The sequence below is a fragment of the Barbus barbus genome (assembly GCF_936440315.1).
Source record: "Barbus barbus genome assembly, chromosome: 3".
Classification (NCBI taxonomy): domain Eukaryota; kingdom Metazoa; phylum Chordata; class Actinopteri; order Cypriniformes; family Cyprinidae; genus Barbus; species Barbus barbus.
The window spans coordinates 16825892-16853800 of record NC_136731.1 but is presented as its reverse complement, the minus strand read 5'-3'; the positions used below and the strand labels follow the sequence as shown (position 1 = coordinate 16853800).

The 27909-nt window shown below is 38.4% G+C and overlaps 1 protein-coding gene across 1 annotated transcript; it reads right to left on the bottom strand.

Annotated features, from left to right (window-relative positions):
• Positions 1-583: 583 nt before the first annotated feature.
• Positions 584-25987, bottom strand: grid2ipa (glutamate receptor, ionotropic, delta 2 (Grid2) interacting protein, a; the record flags this gene model as incomplete). Its single annotated transcript, XM_079381571.1, has 24 exons — positions 584-667; positions 1723-1887; positions 2100-2218; positions 2464-2593; positions 2754-2840; positions 3067-3222; positions 5009-5205; positions 5587-5676; positions 7193-7280; positions 7621-9297; positions 9417-9772; positions 9926-10100; positions 10218-10324; positions 10791-10931; positions 11002-11153; positions 11292-11579; positions 12373-12442; positions 13173-13258; positions 15285-15560; positions 21233-21387; positions 21839-22171; positions 25102-25355; positions 25692-25733; positions 25900-25987. 24 exons carry the CDS (start codon positions 25985-25987, stop codon positions 584-586), a joined length of 5316 nt encoding a protein of 1771 aa, XP_079237697.1.
• Positions 25988-27909: the final 1922 nt, after the last annotated feature.

Below are 27909 nucleotides of genomic sequence, written 5' to 3'. Positions count from 1 at the left end.
TCATTTAAGACATTAATTCATCAAAATATCAGTTTACAGTACAATGACCAACTGACAACTCCAACCCAGGTTGATTAAATACATTTAAGCAGAATTAAGACACACTGTTAAATAAAGCACTTCTTCTAAACAACAACTTCATTAAAATATCAAGTCAGTCAAGATCTGACACTCACAGTTCTAATTACATTAAATATCTTATCTAACTGCACTTACGATTTACAGAATCCACTACCACAACTTTGTACTCCATTCCTGGTTTTTAAGAGCCAAGAGCAATCACACAGTCCATCCTGTAAAGAACATCCTAGACCAAATCTGGTCAAGTGTTTTAAAGCAATTTCTAATCTTTCCCTGCACCTTTTGCTCTAAGGCTTTCCTGTCCAGTCTGTGCCTGAGAGTTCAGCTTTATAACTTGCCAGGACCCTGGTGCTTGTGCATTAGTTTGCTACTGTACACATGTCCTTGAATTACCATAAGGCTATTACTAAATTTAGACTGGACAGGTATTGGAGTGGACAGTATGTAAGTGAACATTTATGTACTGCAAGTCTGTATTGTACGAGTATGTAGGGTGGTTTCTTCACCAGGCTACAGGAGAGGTCATGCGAGGGCTCCTGGGACTACGTGGAGGGTTTTCTGTAGTCTGGATATCACTCAAAGCCCTCTAAACACAACAGCACACAATGAACATATTGAAATACATAACAATAGCTTTAAAATGCATATAAACCTCATAGGCATTCTGTAAAATGAAGGTTACAAAAGAGGGTTTTCATAACAATGCAACTGAAAAACCTTTTGGGTTTCTCAGAAACCTTCAGTGAAATTATGCTGAAAATGTACTCACCCTTCGGCTATTCAAGAAGAAGTCTAGATAAAATCTTGAAGAAATTTATCATTACATCACTTGCTCACCAATGGATGCTCTGCCGTGAATGGAGTGGATTTTTGGTCAGAAGTGATGGTTTAAAGTTAAAACACTTAATGATGGATTTGTTTCTTACAAACATGCAGCTTTTCGCTTCACAAGATGTTAACTGATGGACTGGAGTCATGCGGGTCTGACGGCACCCATTCACTGCAGAGGATCCATTGGTGAGCAAGTGATGAAATGATAAATCTGACGAAGAAGCAAACTCATTTACATATTGGATGACCTGAGGGTGAGTACATTTTCATTTTGGGTGAACTATTTCCATTTTAATAATTTAATGAGCCTTTTTCCGTTATAAAGAATATTTTGTGCATTGAAGAGGTTCTATGGATGTTAAAGGTTCTTCACGGAAACACTGATGCCAATAAAGAACCTTTCATTTTAAGAGTGTACACAGCATATATCATCAGGTTGAATAATTTCATTATTATATGAACAAAAATTCAATATCAGCCAGTATTCAAAAATATCAGTTGTACATCTATTCAACAATGAAATTGATGTCTTACTTTCTTGTGAAAACTGCAACTTTCCTTTCTTTTGATTTATCAGTGCATTCACTGTTGTACTTTGTAATAGACATTGCTTATGTCTGTTAACTAGTTGTGTTGTAAGGGAGCAGAATGTGAAAAAAACAGCTCTCAAGAGAGCTGGGAAGGAAGAGTGACCTATTTTTTTGCCACCTGTCTGTGCTAAAATCCTCAATACATTTCTCTACTAGCATTCGGCATTCATTTACTACATTTCATGAAAATATCCATCAAGTCATCTAATTCAAAACTTACCTCAAATTTAGCCATGAACTCTGCAAAGATACCGAAGAAACTCTCTGTGGTGGTGGCTTTTCCATCCTCACCGAAGAATGATGCGACTTTGCAGAACTCTTCCATTGCCAGCTGCTGCAGGGACTCCAGAGACTGCACAGCAGGGTGACTGTTTTCCAGAAACCCCTACATGCAAGTAGTTAAGGTGGTTTGTTATGAATTTGGCAGATATCAAGTATATTCAATGGTTGAAATGTTTATATAATCTTGTCCTGATGGCTATCTGACCTGGATCTGCTTGGAAAAGTCTTATAGTTACAAATATGGCACAGTTAAATTTAGCAGAATACATGCTAAGATCATATATAGTCAATTTGGATGTTTTGGTGGGAGGATACACTCATAACAATGGCAAATCGATCCTCAGCGGTGGCTGGCATCTTCTGGCAGGCTAAACGAATGTCCTGGATTGTGACATGTAAGTCATTGAAGTCAGAAGTGATGTTTCTTTGATTCACTGTGGAGAACAAAGCAATGGATAATATGAAAGAGATCTGATCTCTGCATAATCTTTTATGTAAACAAAAAACCAACATTAACTGGGAATGGTGCTCAATGTTTTGGACAAAACTTGATGAGAAGCACCATGGGTTGTGTAAATTAGTATTTGAATGAGTCTATAGGCTTGGACTAAGAGACATCACAAAAAAAAAAAAAGATTTCGGACTGCATATAAGTCTGGGGACTCAAGTAGATCTTCACCTTTGGCTGCTTGTGGCACCATCTCAAGCTCCTTCCCAAAGTCCAGAACCTCTGGAAAGTGCTGGCACAATGATTTCACCAGGATATGCAGAAATGTTGACTTTCCGTCGACTGTTTTGGTGGTACTGAGCTTCAACCAGAAAAAATTTAGTATTACAGTTACATAATAATAATACAGTTACATACATTACATACATTTTATATGTATATAAGGCTATATACATATAAAAAATAAACCACACAAATTAATGATGAGAATAATCTCATGAACTCGTCTGCAAAAGGCTTACTTCAGTGAGAAAATTGATCTTAAATCCAGTTGTTTTATTCGTCTTGGGTTGGCCGTTATTCAGATAATTCCCCATAGCCAGCACAAACTGGAAAAAAAAATAAGGAAATGAATATACATGCTATGATAGGAAGATCATATTTATCCAATGTGTGCACTGGCATTGTATATTTGAGTATGCATTATGAAAAGCCTGCCACGTCAACAATCTTTTATCCGTGAATTAATTTCTTTGTGTGATTGTTTTCAAGACTGTATGATTATGTGTGCCTGGGTAGAAACTAAATGACTCTGTGGAAATGAAGGAATTATACCTCCAGAATCTTGGCCAGTTTTTTGCTGTTTTTGAGCTCCAATGAAGCCTTAAAAACACAGTCGTAGGCCCCCCTCATCTCCTCTGTTTTCTCTTGCAACGTAGTCTTAAAATGCAGGCTTTTCAAACGGGTCTTATACTCTGGCACTGATAGCATCTGAACATAAACAATATAGACAAAATATATGCAATATACACAATATACAGTGCCCTCCAAAAGTATTGGAACAGTAAAGGCAAAATTGCTCTGTTGGCTGTGGAGTCAAGACATTTGCAAATATGATTAAAAGATGAATATGAGACAAAACTATTGAATGTCACATTTTATTATTAGCCATTTCAACACATACATGTTTTACCAAATAAAAAGAACAGCACTTTTAGAGTTCATCCCACTCATTGATGTGAGCATAAGTATTGGGACAGTTGAACATAAGGCAGATATAAAAGATTAAAAGCTATTATTTAGTTGCAGATCCCTTGAGCACAATCACAGCAGTGAGTCTGTGACCCATAGACATCACCAGACTCTTGGTCTCATCCTTTGAAATGCTTTTCCCAGCCTTTAATGCAGCCAATTCCAATTGTTGCTTGTTTTGGGGAGTTTCTGCCTTTACTCTCCTCTCCAGCTGGTCAAATTCATGTTCAATCAGATTTAAATCTGGAGATTGACTTGGGCAATCTAAGACTTTCCATTTCTTTGCCCTTATAAATTCCTTGACTGAACTGGCAGGGTGTTTTGGGTCATTGTCCTGATGAAATATGAAGCACTTCCCAATGAATCTGGTGGTATTTTGTTGAATATTGGTTGGCAAGATGGTTTTGTACCCTTCCAAATTCATTCTGCTACTGTCATCATACATTAAGTCATCAGTAAAGTTGAGAGGGCCTGTTCCAGAGACAGCCATGCATGCCCATGCTATGACACCACCTCCACCATGCTTTACAGATGAGGCTGTATGCTTGGGATCATTTGCAGTTCCCTTTTTTCTCCACATTTTTCCTTTCGGATCACTTAGATAAAGGTTCATCTTTGTCTCATCGGTCCATAAACACAGCTCCAAAACTCTTCTGGCTCATCTTTGTGCTTTTTTGCAAACTCTAATCTTGCCTTTCTATTTTTGGTGCTGGTCAGAGGTTTGCATCTTGCTGTGTAGCATCTGTAATTCTGTGTCAAAGTCTCCTGAGGACAGTAGATTGTCAGAGCATCACCCCAGCTTTCTGGAAGTTGTTGGTGATTTTACAGACACGTCTTTTAGGATTCATTTTCACAGCTTTTATGATTTGTCTGTCATCAACTACTGTTGTTTTCTCAGCCGATCAGGTCGTTGTTGGTTGCTGGTGTCGCTGGTGGTTTCCAAACTCTTGATTTCTCCATGCCCTTTATTTTTGCTATAACTCTAATTGACTTCCTCATCTTCATCCTGGTTTGTGTGTGTCATCATCGAATGCACGATTCAGAATACAGAAGTAATGGATATAACTGATACAACACATTCCCTGCTTTTAATATCTGAAGAATTAATGCAACAGGACACAGCTGATCACTTAGAAAGACCTGTGAGGCAACTGTCCCAATACTTATGCTCACATCAGATAGAGGGATGAAACTCTAAAAGTGCTGAACTTCTTAGCTGGTAAAACATCTATGTGTTGAATCACTCAATAATAAAATGTGACATTCTGTAGTTTTGTCTCATATTCATCTTTTAATCATATTTGTATATGTCTTGACTCCACAGCCAACAGAGCAATTTTGTCTTCACTGTTCCAATACCTTTGGAGGGCACTGTATATACACAAGTGCACATATAGTTGGAATTATATTAAAATAAATAATATACATTTAAAAAAAAAATACAACTTTGCATATTATCATATATCAAATGCAACCACAGAAAACTTTAATAAATATTCATGAAACTCTATCATTAGTCATGTACCTGTAGGACAAACTGATCGGGCTCACTGAGTTTGCTTGGGTCGTCTCTGTACTGCTCGTATTGTCTAACCTCGTCATCATCTGGTGCATATAGGAGCAATTGTTTAATATGTGATGAGTCTAAACGTTCACTTGACAACGTCATCAGCACCTGGCGTAGCTCGCTTGGTGACAGCTTCAGATGGGCAATCAAGATTGCTATAAAGATAGTAGAAGAGTCTTAATAACAAAGTGTACAAGGGCATGTGCTTATAGGCTAATAGCTAAACGCTAAGAAGCTTGTAGTCTAACAACTGGGTCAGTTAGCGAAAGGAGCATGCTATTATCAAGTCTATAATTTACAAACAAAAACAGTACTGTCGCAGAGCAAGACAAAAAAAGGACACATGTAGGTCTATAACACAAGTTAATACTTGACTGGGACGCACACATAAACATCTAAACATTTACACGTAAACTCCACCAAACTGAGCACAAATGACCATTTATAGCCCATTACACTTTTGTACTGTGATGTATTTTTTTCCCCCAAAAATGATATTTAACTAGAAAAATTATGAAGCATTGTTTGCTACTCACAAGCATTGTATGCTTTCTTATGGGAGAGAATCTCCACCACATCTTTCTTCTTGAAAGTCTCCACCTGAGGTGAGGGCTCTGGAAGAGAAACTGAGAAATGAATCGTAGTGTGAGTGAAAAGAACTTGTAACAGAAATCATTGTGTCAACTAATAAAAGGATAGTTAGGGCCTATGCTGCCTTCAAGTCCTCCTGGGAAATTCCTACATATTACATATTTCCAACCTACATCTTGTAAGTGATGTTGGTTGGAAATGATAGGAAAAAGTAGTTGTGTCACACAAGCCTGCCTCCTCATATACTGGAATAGTAGTTTACGGACCGTTGGCTGAACGTCAGATACATACAGCACACAAAAAATGAAACCGTTCAGAAATTCTGAAGTCATCATCTGATTGGTTGAATTCTACAGGATTTCTGAGAGATGTTCTTTGTCGTTCAGCACTGAAACGCAGCAGTCATGTCGCCAAACCCCTTCATGGAGTAAGAAAGCCATTGAGTTTATAACAATAATCACATCATAAACTTGCACAACGTTCTTGAATCAACTGCACGCCAGTCTGTTACTGTAGGGACATCAACTTCAACAATTTCACACCCCTAAACATGATACTGAACAAAACAAACTGTGATTCATTGCTTTACATGTCTGTCAGATGTCCTCTTGGACAGTCCTTGGCCAACAAAAGCTGCTATGGAGTCCAGACCTTCTGCTGTCAGTTTGAAGGTCTGGCTATGCAAGACTACTGGAGTAGTGCTTTCTGGCAAGCTTTATCACCATTCTTCATCCAAAGTAAACAAACATACTTTGTACAGCCAATATTTGCAATTAAAACTTCATTATGACCAATAACATTTTGCTTTCACCATTATAAATAGACACACTGCAAGTCAAAAAGTCTGGGAAGTCTGGCTTCCTACTGCAAACTACAACATATGGTGGGGTTCATCTTATTTTACATAACCTGAGAGCAGCTCCAGTGCCTAAAATATTAAAGGCATGACTTACAAGACAATCATTTTTCCTGGATATTATGTACAGGGTTTAGATTAACTAAAAAAACTTTATATTAAAGGTCATTGACTCAGGAGATTAATTTCCATCTTATAAGACCATAGAATCTTTCTCTATATCTTGTTTGTCTTCTGTAAGATGTGCTATAAAGATGTTATTCCAAGGTGAGAGTTTTCCCCAACTTTCTTCTTGCAACCCTTTAGTTTGAGCTAGATTTATGAATTGTACAGGCTATTGTTATCACAGGTGACTCCTTCATATCTGCCGCAGGCATCTTGGTGTCCTCTTTTACTATGGCTCTTCTTGTCTGAATACTCAGATTTGGAGGACAGCCAGTTCTGGGCAGATTCACAGGTGTTCCTCATTTTCTCACTTTAAATTATAGACTTCATGGTGCTTTTAAGTATTAGAAGACACAGAAATGCAGTTCAGTAAACTCTACAAGCAATAAATGTCGACTACTACCTATGGACCACACTGTATCTCTCTCTTTGAAAGATATAGAAAGCAACTCCCTTCTCAGCTTGTCGACAGCTTTTTTTGTTCTCTTGGAAATTAGTTATACATATTACTTTTCTCACATTTTACTCACCAGGGCTCTTTTGGGTCCCAAAATGAAGCTCCAAGTCTAGGTATTTCACCATGTCACTCAGCTTGTCATAATCAGAATCTTCTTCCAACTGCAGTGAGAAACCACATCTGTCCTTACATTCTTCATTCTGAGCCAATCTCATAATGATGGACATCCTGAAATGTTCCATCATTACAATGGACCAATATATGTCTTAAATGCCATATAACTTTTTTCAAGGTCTCCTCCAACTATTACCAGAGATTTTAGCATTTTTAATTTATCTCATGCTGTTGCATCTGCTTGAAATTGCAAATATAAGTGACCGCGAGATTTAGATCTCCTTTAGCTAAAACTGGCGCAAAACATAATCAAGATTCATTGAGTCAGCCATTTAAGACACACGCAATTCACACAAAGACTCAGTTTATTAGGGTGAAACTTCTTACCTGTCCCCAAATGGTTCCCTCAGAATTTTCCACTTGTTCCCATCGTAGCCGCTTTACACTCATATGACTGGAGTCTGATTTTTGTGGAGAGGCCTTTGGGAGCGGAGGAGGCATGCAAGGTGGGGGTAAAGGTGGAGGAGGAGGAGGAGGCTCCACAGCGGGCCCATCAGTGGGGTGGTGAGTTTGAGGTTGGGGTGTACTTGATGGTTGCGTTTTGGACAGGGCCTCATGGTGGTGGTGATGGTGATGGTGGTGACGAAGTTCGTGGTACATGGGTTGAGGGCTCTGTCTGGCCTGTGTAATGGGGGGAATCTGTGGGGTTGAACGATGCTGTTGCTGCTGCTGAATCTGCTGAGCTTGCTGCTGCTGAATCTGCTGTTGCTGAAGCTGTTGCTGCTGCTGCTGCACCTGAAGCTGCTGTTGAAGTTGTTGTTGCTGCTGTATCTGCTGAAGCTGCTGTTGCGAAGGATGAGGCTGGAAGGTTGAAAGAATCTGTTGGGTCTGGTGAGGTTGGTGGGGCTGGTGAATCTGGTGGTACTGAGGAGATGACTGGATTGGCTGAACCTGGTGTATGTGTTCAATCTGGTGAATGTGTCGGGTTGGCGGCGGAGCTTGATGCATCTGGTGGTGGTACTGTTGCTGAGTCTGCTGAGATGGCTGAATAGCTTGAGAAACTGCTTGAGCCATTTGTGCCTGGTGTATTTGTCTGTCCACCCTGTCTAGTCTTTCGATTCGCTCCATGTGCTCCAAGCGTTCCAAACGTTCCAAACGTTCCAAACGCTGTATCTGCTCCAATCGGTCAAGTCTATCCATGGAGCTTGAGAGGTGAGCCTGATGACTCTGATGCATCTGATAAGCATGGTGTACTTGTTGATCTGGATGCAAGGGCTGGGGCTGCATGTCATAGATATGTCTATCCGAGCGTTCCTTTCTTTCAATCCTATCAAGCCTATCCATGGAGCTAGATAGTTGAGTCTGAATAGTCTGGTGTGAGCGGTGGCTTTGGTGCACTTTAATAGACTGAGATTGGTGACTTGGTTTATTTTGATGGATTGGATGCATCTGGTGATCCTGTTGCACCTGGTGGTGTTGGTGAACCTGGTGAGCTGGATGAACCTGATGGTGCATCTCATAGATTGCATGACTGGGGATAGGTGACTGGTTTATTTCTGGAGAGGGCATAGGGGGCAGAGACTGATGCATCTGCTGCTGAGATTGCTGAGGGTGGGTGGCTGTTGGTTGAACTGGAAGCGAGTGGTGCTCCTGAAGGACTTGGTGCTGGGTCATCAGCTCATCACATGTGGGCAACACCTTGTGAATGGATTGTCTTTTTTGAGGTGGGTTGGCTCTTGGCGGAGGCGGCGGAGGAGGTCCAGGGTGGCGACGGAAGGTCAGATGTCGGGGTGCATAGTCAGGGGTGAATCCAGCAGGTGGAGGGGGGTCATTAAATTGGACGGGGGGAGGGGGAGGAGGAGTCAGAGGGGGTGGAGGAATGTGCTCTGAGCTGGAGGAGTAGGTAAGAGAGCTGGCATCCTCGCTGCTGCTATGTACCTCGCTTGGACTGCTTAGCTCGGGAGGCATGTACAGACCCTCTTCCTCCTCCTCCTCCTCCTCCTCCTCTTCCTCTTCCTCCTCTACCTCCTCTTCCTCATTCTGGAATGTCATCTGGACAATATCCTGGTGTTATTTTGAAGTAAAATATACAAATAGCATTGAGTTTTTGCAATAGACCAATGAAGATTAGCAATTGATCTTGTATCAAATATCAAGTTAATTAACCATTCTAATATACAAACCTCTTCATAGTCATTCTCTGGTGACAGGAAGTCATCCACAGATAACTGCTGTCCTAGCTGCTCGCTCAGAGCCTCCATGAACAAATCTGTGTCAGAGGTACGAGGTGGACGTGAGAAGGTGTAGCGCTTCTTCCTAATGGGTGGACTAGGGGGGTAGTCCGGAGGAGAGGGTGGAGAGAGAGGTGGGCTGTCTAAACTGATGTATGGGTTGGACTCAGCACTGGTTTGAGAGGGAAGACCTGGAGGGTAGAAGGGGCACTGGGGACTCAGTGGAGGCTCCTGCATCCAAGAGTCAGGTTGTGGAGGTGGTGGTGGAGGCGGCGGCACGGGCTGTGCTGATGCAGATTTGCGGCTACCTGAGATGGAAAAGATGGAAAAGTAAAGGTTAAGGAGATAAAAGACACTGTCTCAGATGAAATTCCTACCTATTACACAAAGAAATTACAAGGATTTTCTAGAAGTCACAAACTACAATGCCAATAAAAAACTTAGAAGTACACTGACTGTACCTGAAGTGGCCCGAACAGATGGAGAGGAAGAGTGTGCCCTGAAGGACTGTGAGGAAGCATGCGGGAAGATGTCTATGTTAACCAGAGTTTCAGGAGTTGGAGGAGGTCGATTCTTGAGGGATTTGGATCTCTTCCCGGCATAGACATTCTCCAGCTCAGCATACACAGCTGACAGCTAGATAGAGCACAGGGACTAGCTTGCTAATATAAAAACAGTGCACTTGCTCAAGCTTCAATTTTTGCAAACGTTTTCAGTGTTTGTAAACCTGTATAATCAAAGAAGAGTGCTCACATTAGTCAGGTTGTTGGGGGTCTCTGGTAAGGATGTTCCATCCCCTGATTGTCTCTCTCCAGGAGTCAGTCTCATAGGTGCCACCTCCACTGGCTCAGTGCAAATACCTCATGAAGTAAGAAAATAGCCCATCAACTCTCATTTCAATTTGCTAAGAAAGTTGCAGTTTTTAATGATGGTACATAAGCTCCCCACTTCCTACAATGCTGTTTTTGTGGTACATAATACAAGGTGTGAAAGTTGACACAATTTTACTCCATATATAGGTAGCTAAACATGTTTATGCCAGTGTATGCCTGCATGCCAGTGGTTGTTATATTGGAGTCTGCAGACTTCCAGGTGCTAGGTGGCTGGTAGAAAATGATAATTTTGAAAAATGTATAAGGAATGTTGAAGATAAAATGTTTAACAGTAATTTTTTAAACACACTTCGTGAGGCTAGTCAGACAATATGAGATGACCACTTTTTTGACTATAGGCAGCCCTAGTAAGATATCAATGGCATCAAAAATGTGAAAACTGCTGTCCTACGTTATAATGTGTAATCCAACATAGTGTTCGAAGACAGCTTACCCATGCCCAAGTGGGTGCCAATGACCAGATCATCTGAGCTGCGTCCCCTCACACTGCTCCTGTAGGTGGTTCCTGTAACCTTCATGGAGCTGCTGCGCCTATGAGGCTCATGGGCTGGAGGTTCAGGTTCTGCTGTTGGCACTACCAATAATAAATATATGCATGCATACATATGTATGTACTTATACTCTAAACAGACTGAAGGGCTCACGTGTAACTTTATAGCCAAGGAATCGGGAGATCTTGTTCTGGCAGTGTTCCTGCTCCTCGTAGGTCAGCAGCTGGTAAATGAACTGCCAAATCACCTGTTTTGCTGGGGTATCCAACACAGGGAAGACGTCCACAATCAAAGTGTCTACATTTCTAATGGCACGGAAGAAAAATTTATCAAATCAGATTTCACATAAAGTTCAGGAATGTTCTCAGAGAAGCAATGGAGACATTTCCATCTTAGAATACCCTTTCTTTCTTTCACTAAAATATTATGGGTATGTCCTTCACCTGTGCTGGAAGAAGGCCTCCAGGGCCTTGCAAATGGTGTATCTCTCTTGGAGTGTGAGAAGGTGCTCAAGCTGCTGGCTGAAGGTTCGACCCTGTACGCGAATACTGGGAGGCAAGATCTCCGCGACCCACTGAAGGGAGCTAAGCATGGGAGCACGGGAGCGTGGAGAAACCTCCACCTGTTCAGGTTCGGTCATGGTGAAGGCCGGCAGGCCGTCTTCAACCACCAGGCTGGGCATTGCCCCACTCCCCTGCAGCATGGACACCACCTTCTCATGTGAACAGCTCCTGAGAGGATGTACAAAAATACGAAGTATACACAGGGTTGACTTAAGCCAGGCGCACACTGTGCGATTTTTAATAGTCCTTCACGAATGTTGCTTGTCAGACTGTACGAACATGATGATCATGTCACACAGTGAGGTCTCAATTGTTATTAATGTCAAAATGTACGACAGTCAAGACGCATTAAAAACGGATGCGTGCAAGAAAACTTGTCCAGAGTTTTACATTATCAACCCATACACGGTCAGCGACTATGAGCTGTATTATTTGTGGGGCTGAAATGTTGGCTGTCATGAAAAGTATATGAATGGCAGCAATACCGGCATATTTATAAAGAATAGTGTAAGCAGCACTACACACCCACATGAAAACAGCGGTGCAACTGGTGCTTATCATAGCAAAGGCAACATATCATAGGAATTCTGTGAGCGGAGGATGGGAGCACCGGAGTTTATGGCAGTTAGAAGAAATCTCTAGCATTAATTGATCATGGCTTGTCTTGAAAAACGAAGACAGTTTGACGTTTGTCAAATCTGATTGCAATGGCCCTTAATCGGCTGTCAGTCAAACAAGCGATCAAAGACTTCAGATTTTAGCCTATAGGAATCTTTAAAGATTTTGAAAATTTGTCTCAGATGACCAAATCGAGGCCAAAATCGCACAGTGTGTGCTGGGCTTTATAAAATGATGAGCATGAAGAACCCATATGCATAATAATAGTGTTGCTTCCTTTAGACTTTATTTAAGCCCCACATTAGGATAGAAGCAATGTATTCCAATGCAACCCAAGCCTCACCTCATGTCCAACCCATTGAGAAACAGGATGCGATCTCCAGGTTTGAGTCCCGCCTTCTCAGCAGGGCTGCCTGCAGGGGAATGGCAACAAACCAAGCAGAAAGTAACTACTGACAGCAGATCATATGGGCTCCAACTGAGATTAAGAGAAAGTTCCTGAAATGCCCTTTGAAATGACGTAAGATATAAAAGTCAAGATGCTGCAGCTTGGGTGTTTGTCACTTCCTGCCCAAGAATGGATGTCCCTTTTTGGCTTTTGAGGGCTGAATGTGTGAAAAGTGTGAATCTAAAAGGATTTGGGCTAGATAAAAACAGAGCTCTACCACCTGTGCCCCTCTGACTCAGCCTGTGGAGAGTCTTCTGTTGTGTCTTCTTGTCTCTCTCTCTCTCTCTCTCTCTCTCTCATCTCCTGCTGTTCTTGCACACTGCCAGTTTCTGCAGCTTAACTTTTTAATGGGCGCCATGAGTCAGAAATGACAGAACTTTCATGATTTTAGCATTCACGTCATCTGCTTCAGTTATATGTCTGATAATTCACTCCCCTTCACTTGTTTCATGTCCAAAATATATTTTTTCATCTTTCTAAAATAGCCTTGTTTTGATGTAGGATGTCAACTAAAATAAATGCACCACAAGACACAAACCCTTCCCTTATGAAAATAAAAGACAATATTTTAAAATACAAAGAGAATAATATTGTAAAACAACAATCTAAATAAATTAATCCATCTTAATTAAATATTAAATGTTTCAATATCGAAATTAGACTTACAACCATGACCATTTTGGTTCATTTCATACCTGGTATTACAGAGTCGATCCAGACTGGAGCATGGCCACGTAGAGTAAACCCAAAACTCTGGTTCCCTTTGTACACCCGTACTGTCCTAGTGAAACATGATAGTGACATCTTAAAAACAAGTGATTACAATCTATAGATGTCAAGCAGAATCTTTATATAATGTGGATTAACAATATAATTGTTTATTAAAATAATATTAATTTGATATTATTGGAAAATATCTATATGAGATATAATACACATACACAGCTTTCTTTGATCATATTTACTAAGGATATGAATAATTTTGAGCACAACTGTATATATAGTATCCATACAAGTTAAAAATGTGGCATAATGAAGGTTCTGCATAATGTTACATAATCATAGTACAAGAGTGTAAGTTTACTGAACAGTGACAAAACGTCTTGTGCCACATTTGAACTCAAATGTCACAGATTTTATACAATCAATACTGTTTGTTGTGTTCTCTATAGTTAGTGTTAATAATACGTGACCCTGGACCACAAAACTATAGTCATAAGTAGCACGGGTATATTTGTAGCAATAGCCAACAATATATTGAATGGGTCAAAATTTTTCTTTTATGCCAAAAATCATTAGGATATTAAGTAAAGATCATGTTCCATGAAGATATTTTGTAAATTTCCTACAGTAAATATATCAAAACTTACATTTTTGATTAGTGATATGCATTGCTAAGAACTTCATTTGGCAAACTTCAAAGGCAATTTTCTCAAAAAAAAAACTTTTTTTTTTTTTGCACCCTCAGATTCCAGACTTTCAATTAGTTGAATCTCGCCCTATCTAACAAACCACACATCAATGGAAAGCTTATTTATTCAGATCTCAGATTATGTATAAATCTTAATTTAAAAAAAATGTACCCTTATGACTGGTTTTGTGGTCCAGAGTCACATATAGTCAGACAAGCTCTGAATTTCTTCCACTGCAGGCATATGCTTAAAGAATATCTATGTGTATATGCTGTCATTATGTAAACAGCTAGCAATTCTTCAGTGCAATATAATCACACTTTCAGTTTTCCAACATTATTAAAAATAAACTACACCTGCATTCCTGGAGACATATCTATAAGTGTGTATTGTAATAATGTTTGACAGGATTTCCTATTTATGCACTGGACACTGGCTTAACAGAGAATTCATTCATGCTTTTGAAATACTGTACACAAGTCTAATAACGTTTAAAGCATAATATAGGCTATAATGAGGAGGACGAATCTTGATGTGTCATATTTATGCTCTCACACATACACAGGTGTCAAATAGCATGACTAAAAATAACATAGAGTGAAATATTGCGGTGGCATAAAATCTACATCATTTACAGCCTACAGCAATTGTGAAATTGGAAATACAACAAGAAGGGATGAATTTATTTAAATCAATGCATCAGTCAATCAGTTTATGTATCAATTTATCCATCATCAAGCATTATGATTATATGAATCGAATTAAGTAACAAAAACAAATGAAAATAAAATAAAAGCATAAAAAAAATAAAAGGGCAACACTTTATTTTACAGTGTTCTTGTTATACGTTACATGTTCTTATAATAGTAATAACAGTAAATTATAAATAATTACATTCAGCTAACCCTGAATCAAACCCTAACAGTGCGTTTTACGTTACGTGTTAATTAATATTACTTAGTACTTGAATGTATAATTACACTGTAACTGATAAAAGCATAAATAATATTAAAAACTAATAAAAAAGTCAAATAAAAGTATGTGTGCATTGTATAATTACACCTTAAAAGGGACACCTTAAAATAAACTGTAACTAATAAAAGCATAAATAATGTAAAAACATAAAATAAAATACAATTATATGTGTAGTATAGCTGTTGAAATTTTCTATCTATCCAATTTATTATAATATATAAAACTTGAGAATGTAGATGTCTGCTAAAGAAGACCACTCAAAATATGAACAAAAATATGAATTAGGAAAATATTTAACATCAAAAGGACAAAATATGAAAGCAAAAGGGAATAAAAAATTCTACCACATCAGCAACAAATGCAGAAAATAAACAGACAAGAAAAGAGTGTAGCTGTTCCCATTGTGACACTTCCACTGACCTGCGGGTAGAGAAGGAGCTGGAATGGCCAGCGATGAGAGAGGTGGTCTTGCGGAGACCACGGGCAGGAGGCATGACCACTTCCTCGTTGGAGGTCCGGGGCACAGAGCTGGCTCGAGTGGACACAGACAGCAGCCGTTCGGGGTGGTCTTCACTCCGGCTGCGCCGTAGCCGATTGTTCCTGTGCTCGCTGAAGCTTCGGCCCCTCAAGCGACTGATCAAACTCTGGGAGACCATCTCATCAAAGCGCTGCCTGTGCTTCTTAGGGATGAAGATCCTGACAAACATGGCACACGCACACACACACACAGCAGATGGAGTCACAGAGGAGAAACTATTCAGGCGTGTGAACATACTCTCAAGCCTGCTGAGAGAAGCACTGTATGGAGACACACAGGCAAATGGAGGAGGAGGGACAGCTATGAGAAAACCTGCTATAATTACACCGGATTACGGAGATGTTTGTGACTTGCTATGAACGAAAAAAAGAGCTTGTGTGGCGCAATGAAGCGTTTGTTTTCTGTCCTGTGAAGAGGAGTGGGTAAAAATATCCTGTTTGATCAACTTCAAAAGCTAAGCAGGTAAGCAGGTGACTTCAGAAAGATGTCTGATGGGTATTTAGAAGTCCCGAGAGGATGAATGATTAAAGTGAAAGAGAAAGCCCTTTTTAGCCCTCTGTGATATAAGCCCTCTCTGAATTTTTAATTCTCACCATCCTTCAAAACCAAATTCAAAGTTATAAGAATCTGCATTATCTTCTACTAACCCAATCTGTGAGTGAAAATTAAATGTATCATATAGCACCAAAATAGTATATATTACCCACTAGACTATTTTGACTCGTTAAAAAAATTCAAAAGGATAAAGCCATAAAAAGGAATGAACCCATGCATCATGAAGGACACTTTCGCAACAGACAGCATCATGAGGGGACGCACAGCCCAGAAGCAGCTCAAGAGCTTCCGTTCTGGGTTAATCTTCCAGCTGCAATCATCTCAAACACTGCTTCAGAGCTGCTTTTGCTTCAGGACACAAATCTTACTTTGGACAATGGCGAGCCCACACGGTGCCAAAATTGTGTACTGTGCAAAAACAAAAGGTCCTTAAAATTAAACAATAAAATGGATTAACATTATCATGAAGAGCATAGACCAAACAATAACAATATTAGTAATAAATATTATATAAAGCATAAATACTATATGTTAATAACAATAATCCAGAGACATCAACAACAAAAGAAGAGTTTTGTCTTCTATAAAAGTTTATAAACCTATTTAGCCGTTCTATAGACTTTACGTGTCAAAGAAACAAGTGCACAATTATTTTTAGGTTTTTGTCTTTGAACTTCCGTTTTTGCGTAACTCTGTCATCGCTGTTGAAGAATAATTAGCTGGTGAAGTGGATTCGCTTATTGTTGAGTAATATGCATTGCAATGTTAGAAGCAGGAAGATTTTAAAATGAGCAGCTCATTAGTAAAATCATACGTGCTTAGCTTTTGGTAAAACAAACAAAAGACTGAAGACAACGAGTGTAGTGCTGAAAAGAGGTGGGGCTACATAAGCTGTGCAGTGTGCATAATTCTATTGTTAGCTTTATTTTTTTTGCATTGTCTGATCAGAACAGAGCTGCGACCTGTTTTTGAGTCATGACCAAACTGTTGAGAACCTCTGAATTATTCCTATATAATGTATGTAATCACAAGAACATCATACTGAGGTGAAGCTTAGATCACAAACTGCAATTTTCACAACTGTAATTGCAATTGTAAATACAAACAGCCATTCTACACGCAACTTATGCTGGTTTTCCTGCATCTGAAGAGCTCAGGGCCCAACAGCGGCACTGAGACATTACAATCCAAGAAAAACAAAACCAATACTAACTTAAAACCAATATTTTAAAGCTTACGAATTAAACATGATCGAATCATTATTCTACTCAAGTACTACTGTGCCATAGAAGGTTTAAAAGTACATGCTCTCTTCGGTGAATTCACTCCTGAAAGTATCCCCTAATTCAACTTAAATCCACATTTTACTCAAAGTTAACTTTTATTTAGTTCAGGATGCCCTCAATTAGAAGGAGGTCACAGGAAATCTAAAATTACCCCGTGTCAGAGAGGGGAGGGAACACAGATCAAGGACACACTTTTCAAAATGAATGAAGGTGAGAATGAAGAACGTATTCAACAATAAAAGATGTCTATTAACACAAGTAATTGATATCTAAGCCTATTTAGTATCTCTGGATGCCACTGCTCACAATAACAAAGCATGCCATCCATTTACAAACTGATTAACATTCTCTTAACAAGCCAAAATGATGGAAAATGCATTATAAAAGAAAGCATGCTCAACAACAAGGCCAAATGAGGAGTTAATATGATTTTAAAGTAAAATGGCAACAACAAATGGAAAGAATTTCACGGTAGGTCTCAAAGCTTTAATGTCTTTTCTATTTGCTCTGTATCTGTGAAGTCTAGTATTGCATGAAACTGCATAAATGATTACAATTTCTCTAGAAATTCGATCAAGCCTCAATTTCTGAACCTAGTTTCCTTGTGATCCTAGAAAGTTTTCTTACCGAAAACGCTTGGAGATACCCCTGTCGCGCCCCATCTCTCCTTTAAATTAAGTTAAGTCTCAAACGAAATGATGAGATGTTCTGTTGATTTTAGTGGAGGAGTCTTCATAAAGCTGAAATAACCATTTAGCGAGTAGAAGAGGATAATCGGAAAAGCCATTATCTCCAGTATCCAGATGAGGAGATGTTTATTAGCGCCAACTTGAGGAGCGATGACGTTGCATGGATGAAGAAGGAAACTTCAGGTCACGTCATTATCGAGTCAGCTTTGGTAAGGTCGCCCACATCTCCGTGCTGGGTTGCCTTGGGGAGTTTAACATTAAAAAGGAGTCTACATCCAGAACCGTAGACCAGATGCCTTCAACTGCAGACGAGAGGCAAAGTTGCAGCTGCTTCAGATGTGAAGAGAGAGAACAGAATGAAAGACTGGAGCAGGAACAGAGAGAGAGTGAGAAAATAGGAAGCGTCCCACTGGAAATCTAAGTCAGGTCAGCATGAGTTACTCAATCCGATCCACACAATTGTGCATGAGTTAGAAGATCCTCAAGTATCCAAGTTCAAGACGCAAAGACAAAAGTAGAGTTTGCACAGCTGACAACCAGATACAAAGCTGTAGTTTAATGCAAAACCTGAAGCCACAAAGAAACAATTCCCTCAAAATTCTAAGCAAGGTCCCACAATCTTCTTAGCTGCTTTGTACCTCAGCTGGAAACTCGCAACTTTAAAGCAAGAAAGTTGTTATGTGGATTTTGTGCAAACTTCTGGTGCGTCACGGACCTAAGAGAGGTTTATTATAAGAAGTAGGCTGCTTAAAAATAGGGAGGTTCCAAGGGGAGAACTGGGCAAATTTTTGCTGGGACAAAGAGCAGCACACAAGCTGGTCAATACTGGAGTGGACTGAAGGACTGTGAACATGCAGTGGTGCATGCCAAATGCAAGTGATATTGATGCAGCTAGAAAGGTCATGCTCTCACTGAGATGCATTCAGTCTACATGTGTCTGCTATGGAAGCTTGTTTCTGCCATGGGATAATAAGAAATGGTAATTGCAATTTTTTAATTTTCTTCTTTTTTCTCGCAATTCTGGAAACATAAGAGTTTATATTTTACAATTCCGGGCTTGTATCTCACAATTCTGGAAAAAAAAGTCAGAACTCTGAGTTCTACACTCAGAATTGCAAGATAAAAACTTGCATTTCCTAGGAAAAAATGTCAGAATTGCAAGAGAGATAAACTCACAGTTGGGAAAAAGTCTGAATTGTGAGATTTGTTTTTTTTTTGTACTGTACTTTGCAAAAAAAGTCCGAATTGTGAGATGTTAACTTGGAATTGTAAAAAAAAAAGTCAGAACTCTGATTCGATATCTTACAATTATTACTTTTGTCCTCCAAATAGCAAGTTTACATCTCCCAATTAGAATTTATATCTGACAATTGAGACTTTTTTTTCCCAATTACGAATTGTGAGATAGAAAATTGCAATTCTGAGGTGATATCTTGTAATTCCGAATTGCTAGAAAGGTCTGAATTGTAAGATAAAAACTCGCAATTACCTTTTTTATTTTTTATTTTTTTTTAAAAACTCACAGAAAAAAGTCAAAATTATAAAAACTCAAAAAACAAAAAACTCAAAATTATATGATATAAACTCAAAAAAGTCTGGATTTTAAAGTTTATATCTCACAATTCTGAATTGCGAGAAAAAAACGGTATTGTAAGATAAAAAGCCTCAAAGTCAAATCTGATCAATTTTCAAACATAATACCATCATCAATAGTTTTCTGGTGCTTAAACCTCACAAAACGAATTCTGAAAACATGCAAAAAAATATCTCATAAAAAAGCAACTTGCCTATGAACAATGACAGAAAAATCAAAGCTTTGTGCAAGTATAAAAACATTTCTTACTTGCTAAAGAAGGCTTTCATGGTTCCCGATAATGAAAGGAGGTAGGCTATCAAGGGTTAATCAGAACAAGCTGATGAATCTAGTGTGAATCTAGGTATCTGGAGCATGCTGTTCTTCTTTTCACTCCTCTTGGCGGTAAGGGTGATTATAAGTGATCCAATTTTCAGAGTTTCCAAGTATCTAACTTAACAAAATAACATGCATATCTGATAAACACTGGATGAAACAATATTTTATCCAGTAAACCTCACGGGCATAATTCCTCACTGGTAGCGAAGGGGCGGTTGCTGTTAAAACTGGTCCGTCAGTGTAACTGAGCACATTCCAGCTATGAGACGCATCAAATTCTCCTGACAAAGACCCACATCAGCGAGTTATTACAGTGAGAGAGAACCGACACAAGCAAACCTATGAGAGGGAGACTTCTTATAAGAGTATATTTTCACAAAATACAATAATATTAAATATAATAACAATAATAAATTAATAGTAATTACGTAAAATAAAGAAATAAATAATCTAACCATATTAAAATATACGTATTAATTGTTAACGACTATAAGGAATAATTAAATAGATCAGTTTTATAAAAGCTATTGATGAAAAATATGCAAAAGTATGCATAGTCACCTTCATTTTTTAAAGCATGAAGAGTTTTTTTTTAAAGAAGGATGGGAGGGAACAGCCAGCTCATTAAAGATGGCCGCCTGTAATGACATAGCAAATTTATCTTTATAAAGCTGATCTCGCGATTTCGCTATACGAACAAAATGTTAAAATGCTAAACGATTTTACTCCAGTTTAAAAGTTGTTACACTTTTCAAATAGGTTTGAGGAAAGCATGGATCAGATCAGCTCTGATGACATATCTGAAATCACTAGGTATGTCAATGATACAAAACTGAAGCACAGAACTAACAGAGAAACTATAAAGCTGAGGCAGAATTAAAAAAAAATTGCTATATAACAGATGATTTCACAGGAATATGATACTTTCTAGGGCTTTCAAGGGAGCAATGCTATCTCTCAACACAATTCTGATTCATAATACAACAGAAGCATCCAGACACCTCATGCATCTCTACCAGCTCCAGATGGGCTTGAACCTCATTTTTATTAAATGCTAACAACTTCCATGATTTTATTACTTGATGGTTATTAGTCAGTGTTACTATTCAAATTAAAATGTAGGCTCCTTCTTTGCATGTAGCTCAGAAATATTTTTTACTAGGGTTATTATAAACAAAACAAAATAAATTATGCTCCTTTAAATGGTAGGTTCTTTTATGAATGGTGCTAAATATTTAGTTTTCTGGAGTTGAAAATAAAATATACTTCACCCTTGCCACCCATCCAAACACAAAGAGTAAACTTGCAATCAAAAATTTGTAATATGTAATAAATAAATAAATTGGGAGGCGGGTCATATAACTGGATTCATGAAAGCTCATTGGTACCTGATGCTGTCAATCAGTTGCTGGTGTTCCTCGGTGAGCAGTATTTCTGGAAGTGTAGACGCCAGGCCTTCAACGTCCCTCTCATTTGCATACTGCTTCAGCAAATCAAACAGCCTCTCTTTAACCTCAGGCTCCTCCCCTAAAATCTCCTCAACCTATAAAATTTGAGAACAGAACATTTTAACTTCACCAACACTTTTTTCTTTGAAAATGCCAGTGAAAAAATATATGCTATCATATTATGTTTAACTAGACCAAACTAAATTTTTGAGGTTCGAGTAACATTCTAACACTTTAGTTTAGGGACCAATTCTCACTATTAATGAGTTGCTTATTAACATGCATATTACTAGTGTATTGGTTGTTTTAGTATTTATTAGTTTACTAGTAGCTTTATAAGTACCATGTTAATGTCTTATTCTGCATGACCATATTCTAGATCCCTTAATCCTACCCCATACATAAACTTAACAATTACCTTACTAATAACAAGCAACAAATTAGCAGTTTACTGAGGCAAAAGTCATAGTTAATAGTTTGTTACTTGTGAGAACTGGTCTTTAAATTAAAGTGTGAGCCAGTTTTTCCATGCCCCTTGAGACTGACCTTCTTGTTGAACTCCAGAGCTTTGTGTTTGCGGTCCTGCCTCACCATGTCTCCGCTCTGATATGTCTCTTTCATGCTGCTGCTGGTGCGTTTCTGCCAGCGGTTCATGCGCAGCACGCCCAGACGCAGCGTACGTCCCTGAGAGGCCTTGATCATGGCCGCAGCCGTCTCGTGCTGTTTCACTGGAATCCCATTCACCTCCATCACATAGTCACCTGCGCGCAGTCCACTCCGGCCAGCTGGAGAGTTGAGCATGCAGTCCTCCACCAGCAGGGGACTGTCTCCCACTATAGTAAAGCCAAAACGACCATCAGGCCCCGGGGCAATGTCCATCTGTGGTGGTAAAGTGGATAAGGGTGAGTGGCATTGGTTTGCATTACAGAAGCAAAGGAAAATTAGGAGAGATCTGAAGTCTCTTTAACAAAACACAGGAACCTTATATATATATAAATTATTATTATATTAATTTAATTATATTAATTATAATAATGTTAATATACATATATATTATATTATAATTATTTTATATATAAATGTAAATTATTTTAGATATCTATACCAATGTTGCAAAAGATTTCTATTTCAAATAAGTGCTGTTCTTTTGAGCTATATATTCATCAAAGAATCCTGAAAAAAAACAAAAACGGGTTGTATATACAGTGGTGTGAAAAAGTGTTGGCCCCCTTCCTGATTTTTTATTTTTTTTGCATGTTTGTCACACTTTAATGTGTCAGATCATCAAACAAATTTAAATATTAATCAAAGATAACACAAGTAAACACAACATGCAGTTTTTAAATGAAGGGGTTTTTTTTTATGAAGGGAAAACAAAATCCAAACCCACATGGCCCTGTGTGAAAAAGTGTGAAATCCGTCTGGAAAAGGTTATAAAGCCATTTCTAAAGCTTTGGGACTCCAGCGAACCACAGTGAGAGCCATTATCCACAAATGGTGAAAACATGGAACAGTGGTGAACCTTCCCAGGAGTGGCCGGCCGACCAAAATTACCCCAAGAGCGCAGCGACGACTCATCCAAGAGGTCACAAAAGACCCCACAACAACATCTAAAGAACTGCAGGCCTCACTTGCCTCAGTTAAGGTCAGTGTTCATGACTCCACCATAAGAAAGAGACTGGGCAAAAATGGCCTGCATGGCAGAGTTCCAAGACGAAAACCGCTGCTGAGCAAAAACAACATAAAGGCTCGTCTCAGTTTTGCCAGAAAACATCTTGATGATCCCCGAGACTTTTGGGAAAATACTCTGTGGACTGACGAGACAAAAGTTGAACTTTTTGGAAGGTGTGTGTCCCATTACATCTGGCGTAAAAGTAACACAGCATTTCAGAAAAAGAACATCATACCAACAGTAAAATATGGTGGTGGTAGTGTGATGGTCTGGGGCTGTTTTGCTGCTTCAGGACCTGGAAGACTTGCTGTGATAAATGGAACCATGAATTCAGCTGTATACCAAAAAATCCTGAAGGACAATGTCCGGCCATCTGTTCGTGACCTCAAGCTGAAGCAAACTTGGGTTCTGCAGCAGGACAATGATCCAAAACACACCAGCAAATCCACCTCTGAATGGCTGAAGAAAAACAAAATTAAGACTTTGGAGTGGCCTAGTCAAAGTCCTGACCTGAATCCTATTGAGATGTTGTGGCATGACCTTAAAAAGGCGGTTCATGCTCGAAAACCCTCCAATGTGGCTGAATTACGACAATTCTGCCAAGATGAGTGGCCAAAATTCCTCCACAGCGCTGTAACTGACTCATTGCAAGTTATCGCAAACGCTTGATTGCAGTTGTTGCTGCTAAGGGTGGCCCAACCAGTTATTAGGTTTAGGGGGCAAGCACTTTTTCACACAGGACCATGTGGGTTTGGATTTTGTTTTCCCTTCATAATAAAAAACTTCATTTAAAAACCTCATGTTGTGTTTACTTGTGTTATCTTTGATTAATATTTAAATTTGTTTGATGATCTGAAACATTAACGTGTGACAAACATGCAAAAAAAAAAAAAATCAGGAAGGGGGCCAACACTTTTTCACACCACTATATATATATATACACTGCCCTCCAAAAGTTTGGAAACACCCCAGGCAAAGTGTGGTTTTGGACGATATCAAACTTCCAAGCTTGACCCCAAGCAAACTTCCAAGTTGTGCAAATCCTATTTGGAGAGGAAACAGTCAGCTGCCATCATGTCTGTCATGGAATGGCCTCCCCAATCACCCGACCTCAACCCAATTGAGCTACTAGGAACTGGACCATGATGTCCGTAAGAAATGTCCAACCAGTGTGAATCATCTTTGGGCAATCCTTCAGGAGACTTGGAGTAATATACAGTAATATAAGTCAATGTTTGAATAAACTGACAGATAAACTGTGGATATTTTGATGAATCGAAAATTTTATTTTTTTCTATGTATAAACTGTTTATGTAATAAAATATGTTTTCATAGTTTGTGTTGTCCCTTATCAGTGCAAAATTATCACAAATTAAAAAGGATTCATGCCAATATTGTCCAAACCCCCACTTTTCTAGGGCTTCCCAAACTTTTGGAGGGCAGTGTATATATATATATTTCTATAAAATGTTATTACTCGATACAAATATTTCTGTAAAAACATTAAGTAGCGCAACCATTTTCAACACTGAAAATAATAATAAATCAGCATATTAGAATGATTTCTGAAGGGTCATATGACACTGAAAACTGGAGTAATGATGCTGAAATTTCAGCTTTGCATTACAGGGATAAATTATATTTTAATATATATTCAAATAGAAAATCACAGGAATGCATTTCTGTGCATTTATTATATGAATAATATATAATACATTTTAAAATCTATGCAAATATAAAACAATTATATGAAGAAATAATTATGTTAAATTGTAATATTTTTACAGTATTACTGTTTTTACTGTATTTGTGCTCAAATAAAGCAGAATAAGAGACTTCTTTCAAAATAAATTCTTACCTCACACCTCAAACATTTTTTTTTTTCTTAAAAAAAAAAATGATTACAAATTAATTAAAGTGTTGCAATGCAAATACTCTTTATGGCAACTGTATTTATATATAGAGAGAGAGAATATAGAGGTGATTTGGGACAATTGTTCCCAAAAAAATTGCAACCAATTTCCCATATGAACCAAATTCTAATCTTTTTTCCACTTGAATTAGGTCAAATTAAACTGAATTTAAGTTGGTTTTGTTATTAACAGTAAAAATGGCATGTCAGTGAAGAAAAACTAGCCTGTTCAATTCTAGACACAACGCCAATGCTGGGCGGCACCGTCTTGAGGGTCTGAGCCAGAGCGATGAGGGCTTTATTGCTGAGGGATGAAACGTTCTGCCCATCGATCTCCAGAACCTGGTCACCTGGCTGCAATCCCGCCATGTAAGCGCTGCTGCCCTCCACCACAGAGAGGATGTAACTGGGTCCATCTCCACCCAGCTTAAAGCCAAATTCCTCTGGCCAACCCTGGTTATTTGCTGGAAGGGCCAGTTCTGGAAAAAGTCAATACATGATAGATAAGAAGCGAGAATAAAAAGAGATGTGAGAATCAACTTTCATTAGCATTAGTATTTCTAAAGTCAAATTGATTTAAGTATGCATTTGAATGTATGAACAATATATATCTGATGGGGAAATTTATATATACTGCCAAAATCCCCGTACAAGAGGCTTTGCATTTATTTTAGAGAACAGTTCAGGCATTACAGAGTTTCACCACTTCATCATATAACTTACTGTAGTGCTGTAACCTGCTTGTAATTGAATTTGTGACCTAATAACAGATGGAAAAAAAAAACTCAAAACGGTTAAGCAATTACTTTACGCACCAATATTCAGTGGGAATTCTCTCAGCACGTTAGGGTTTGGGTCTGTGGAATTGAGGAAACATATTAATTTATGTATATGTCTGCATTAAATTACCATATAGTGAAAGGTAAAAATATATAAACATCTAAACTGTCTAATAAAATATATGTTTTTTAATAAAAGATGTAGAAAATATAAGAAAATATAAGTTCTGCTTTATGAACTTACAGAAATCTTTGGAGGCACTGCGGGATCCCGATCGGCTTTGGCGAAGGGAGAAACGGCCCTTCTGGCTCTTCAGAAATCTTCTCATCATGGTTTCTGGGTCTTCTGAGTGGAAGTCAAGCTGTAAGAGGTCACCTCAGGTCAGCACCTCCTCACCCTTCTCAACAAGTCACTGCTCCATCATTTCCAAAAAGCAATTGATCCGGCAGCTTTAGCCTCCATCAAGGATCCTATTAGTCCATTGAAGATCAGGAGAGTGCTGTCAAGCTCTCTTCAGCCGTGGCTCTACATCTCCACTAAGTTGGTCCAGTTCAAACCCTCTTGCAGAGCGCTGAGCAGAAATCTGGGACAAGCTAGCTGGGTCTTTTAATGATTCTTTTGCAAGAAAAAGGTACAGTGAAGCCCCATTTTTCTATAAATACCTCCCTCTCCCTCTCTCTCTCTCTCTCTCTCTCTCCCTCTCTCTCTCTCTCTCTCTGTGATGCTGGTTGATTGGGCCCTCTCTCAGGGCTGAGGAGTGACCCAGAAACTGCCTGTCAGAGCAGCAAAGGACGGCGCTCCGATTACAGATCCTCAGAGATGCTGTGGTACAGTTAGATGGAGTCTGGCACATTTAACTCCAATTCCCCTTCTAAGAATCTGATTCGCTATCATTCTTCTAACTGTTCCTTATTCAAGCAGTCTCAGAACACCAGGAATGGTTAACCTCCAACTCTGCAATTATAGGTATGATTTAATATGATATTAATAGCATTTGCAGCATGACGTCAAAAAGTAATGAGGAGATCTGTGACGCTCAGGTCTGGCAGTCAGAAGGTTGCTGGTTTGACCTCTGCAAAGAAAGAGCAACCCATTTGTGACCTTATGGAATATGGAAATAATAAAATACAAAGTACTTTGATTACTTCCCTGGAAGTAAATATACTGCAAGTAACTTTGAATAAAAGGGCGTATCAAATGAAAACAACGTCAAATTTAAATAAAACAAAAAATACATCAATAAAACAAAACCAAATAAAACTCATTTATAAAATAAAAGTAAAACAAAACTATTTTGAATTCAAAAACAAACAAACAAAAAACATATACAACATTTAAATAAAACAAATGTAAAAAGGTAACTAAAACAAAAAAGTACAACTAAAAAAAAGTACATTTTAAACAAAATATTAAAATTAAACAAAAATAAACTAAATAAAACACTAAATAAAACAAAACAATAAAAATAAAACAAAAATGTTACATTTTAATTCATTTAAAATACTAAATAAAAAAACAATTCTATAAATTTTAATAAACAAAACAAATAACACAAAACTAAAAAATTAAAAGTACTATTTAAACTAAAACAAACAAAAAACTTTGAAATAAATTAAGGTATTAAAATAATGAAAATTATATATTTTTGTTTTTTACAAGAAATTGTGCGTAGTTGTCATAATAAATAAATAATGGTCCTCATTATTAATACAAACAATCTTATTTGTATTTCTTTTGATTTTGGGGATATAATTGTGTTAGAATGTTTCTGCTGGCTATAATAAAGAGTTAACAATGCAAAAACAAAACAGTGTCTTAAAAGGCATTGGATACTACAAGATGACCCTTGATAATCCTATTTAATATCACTCTGAAACTTGTCAAACCAGAGGGAACAGTTTTGTAACGGATCATTTGCAAGTCAGGTCAGGGATTCAATTATAGCAAGAAATAAAAGAAACATGTCATTATATATGGGCATATGTGACGGCCTGAAGGGGCAAAGCACTCCAGCATGTGCGCTGATGAGCTGATGGGAGGGAGTACAGATAGTGAAGGTGACCAGAGCTTCATTATGCCCCCGATCTGCCAGAATGAAGCATCTCCCACCACGATCTATTGCTTACTGAAAGAACACACGAAGTAAGAAAAATACATCATGCTTGCCAAATCTTAAAACGATATAAGCCATGCGGGCTTGTAGACTGAAACACACATTGCATCAGTCACAAGCTCAATCTTTTGAACTGTTAA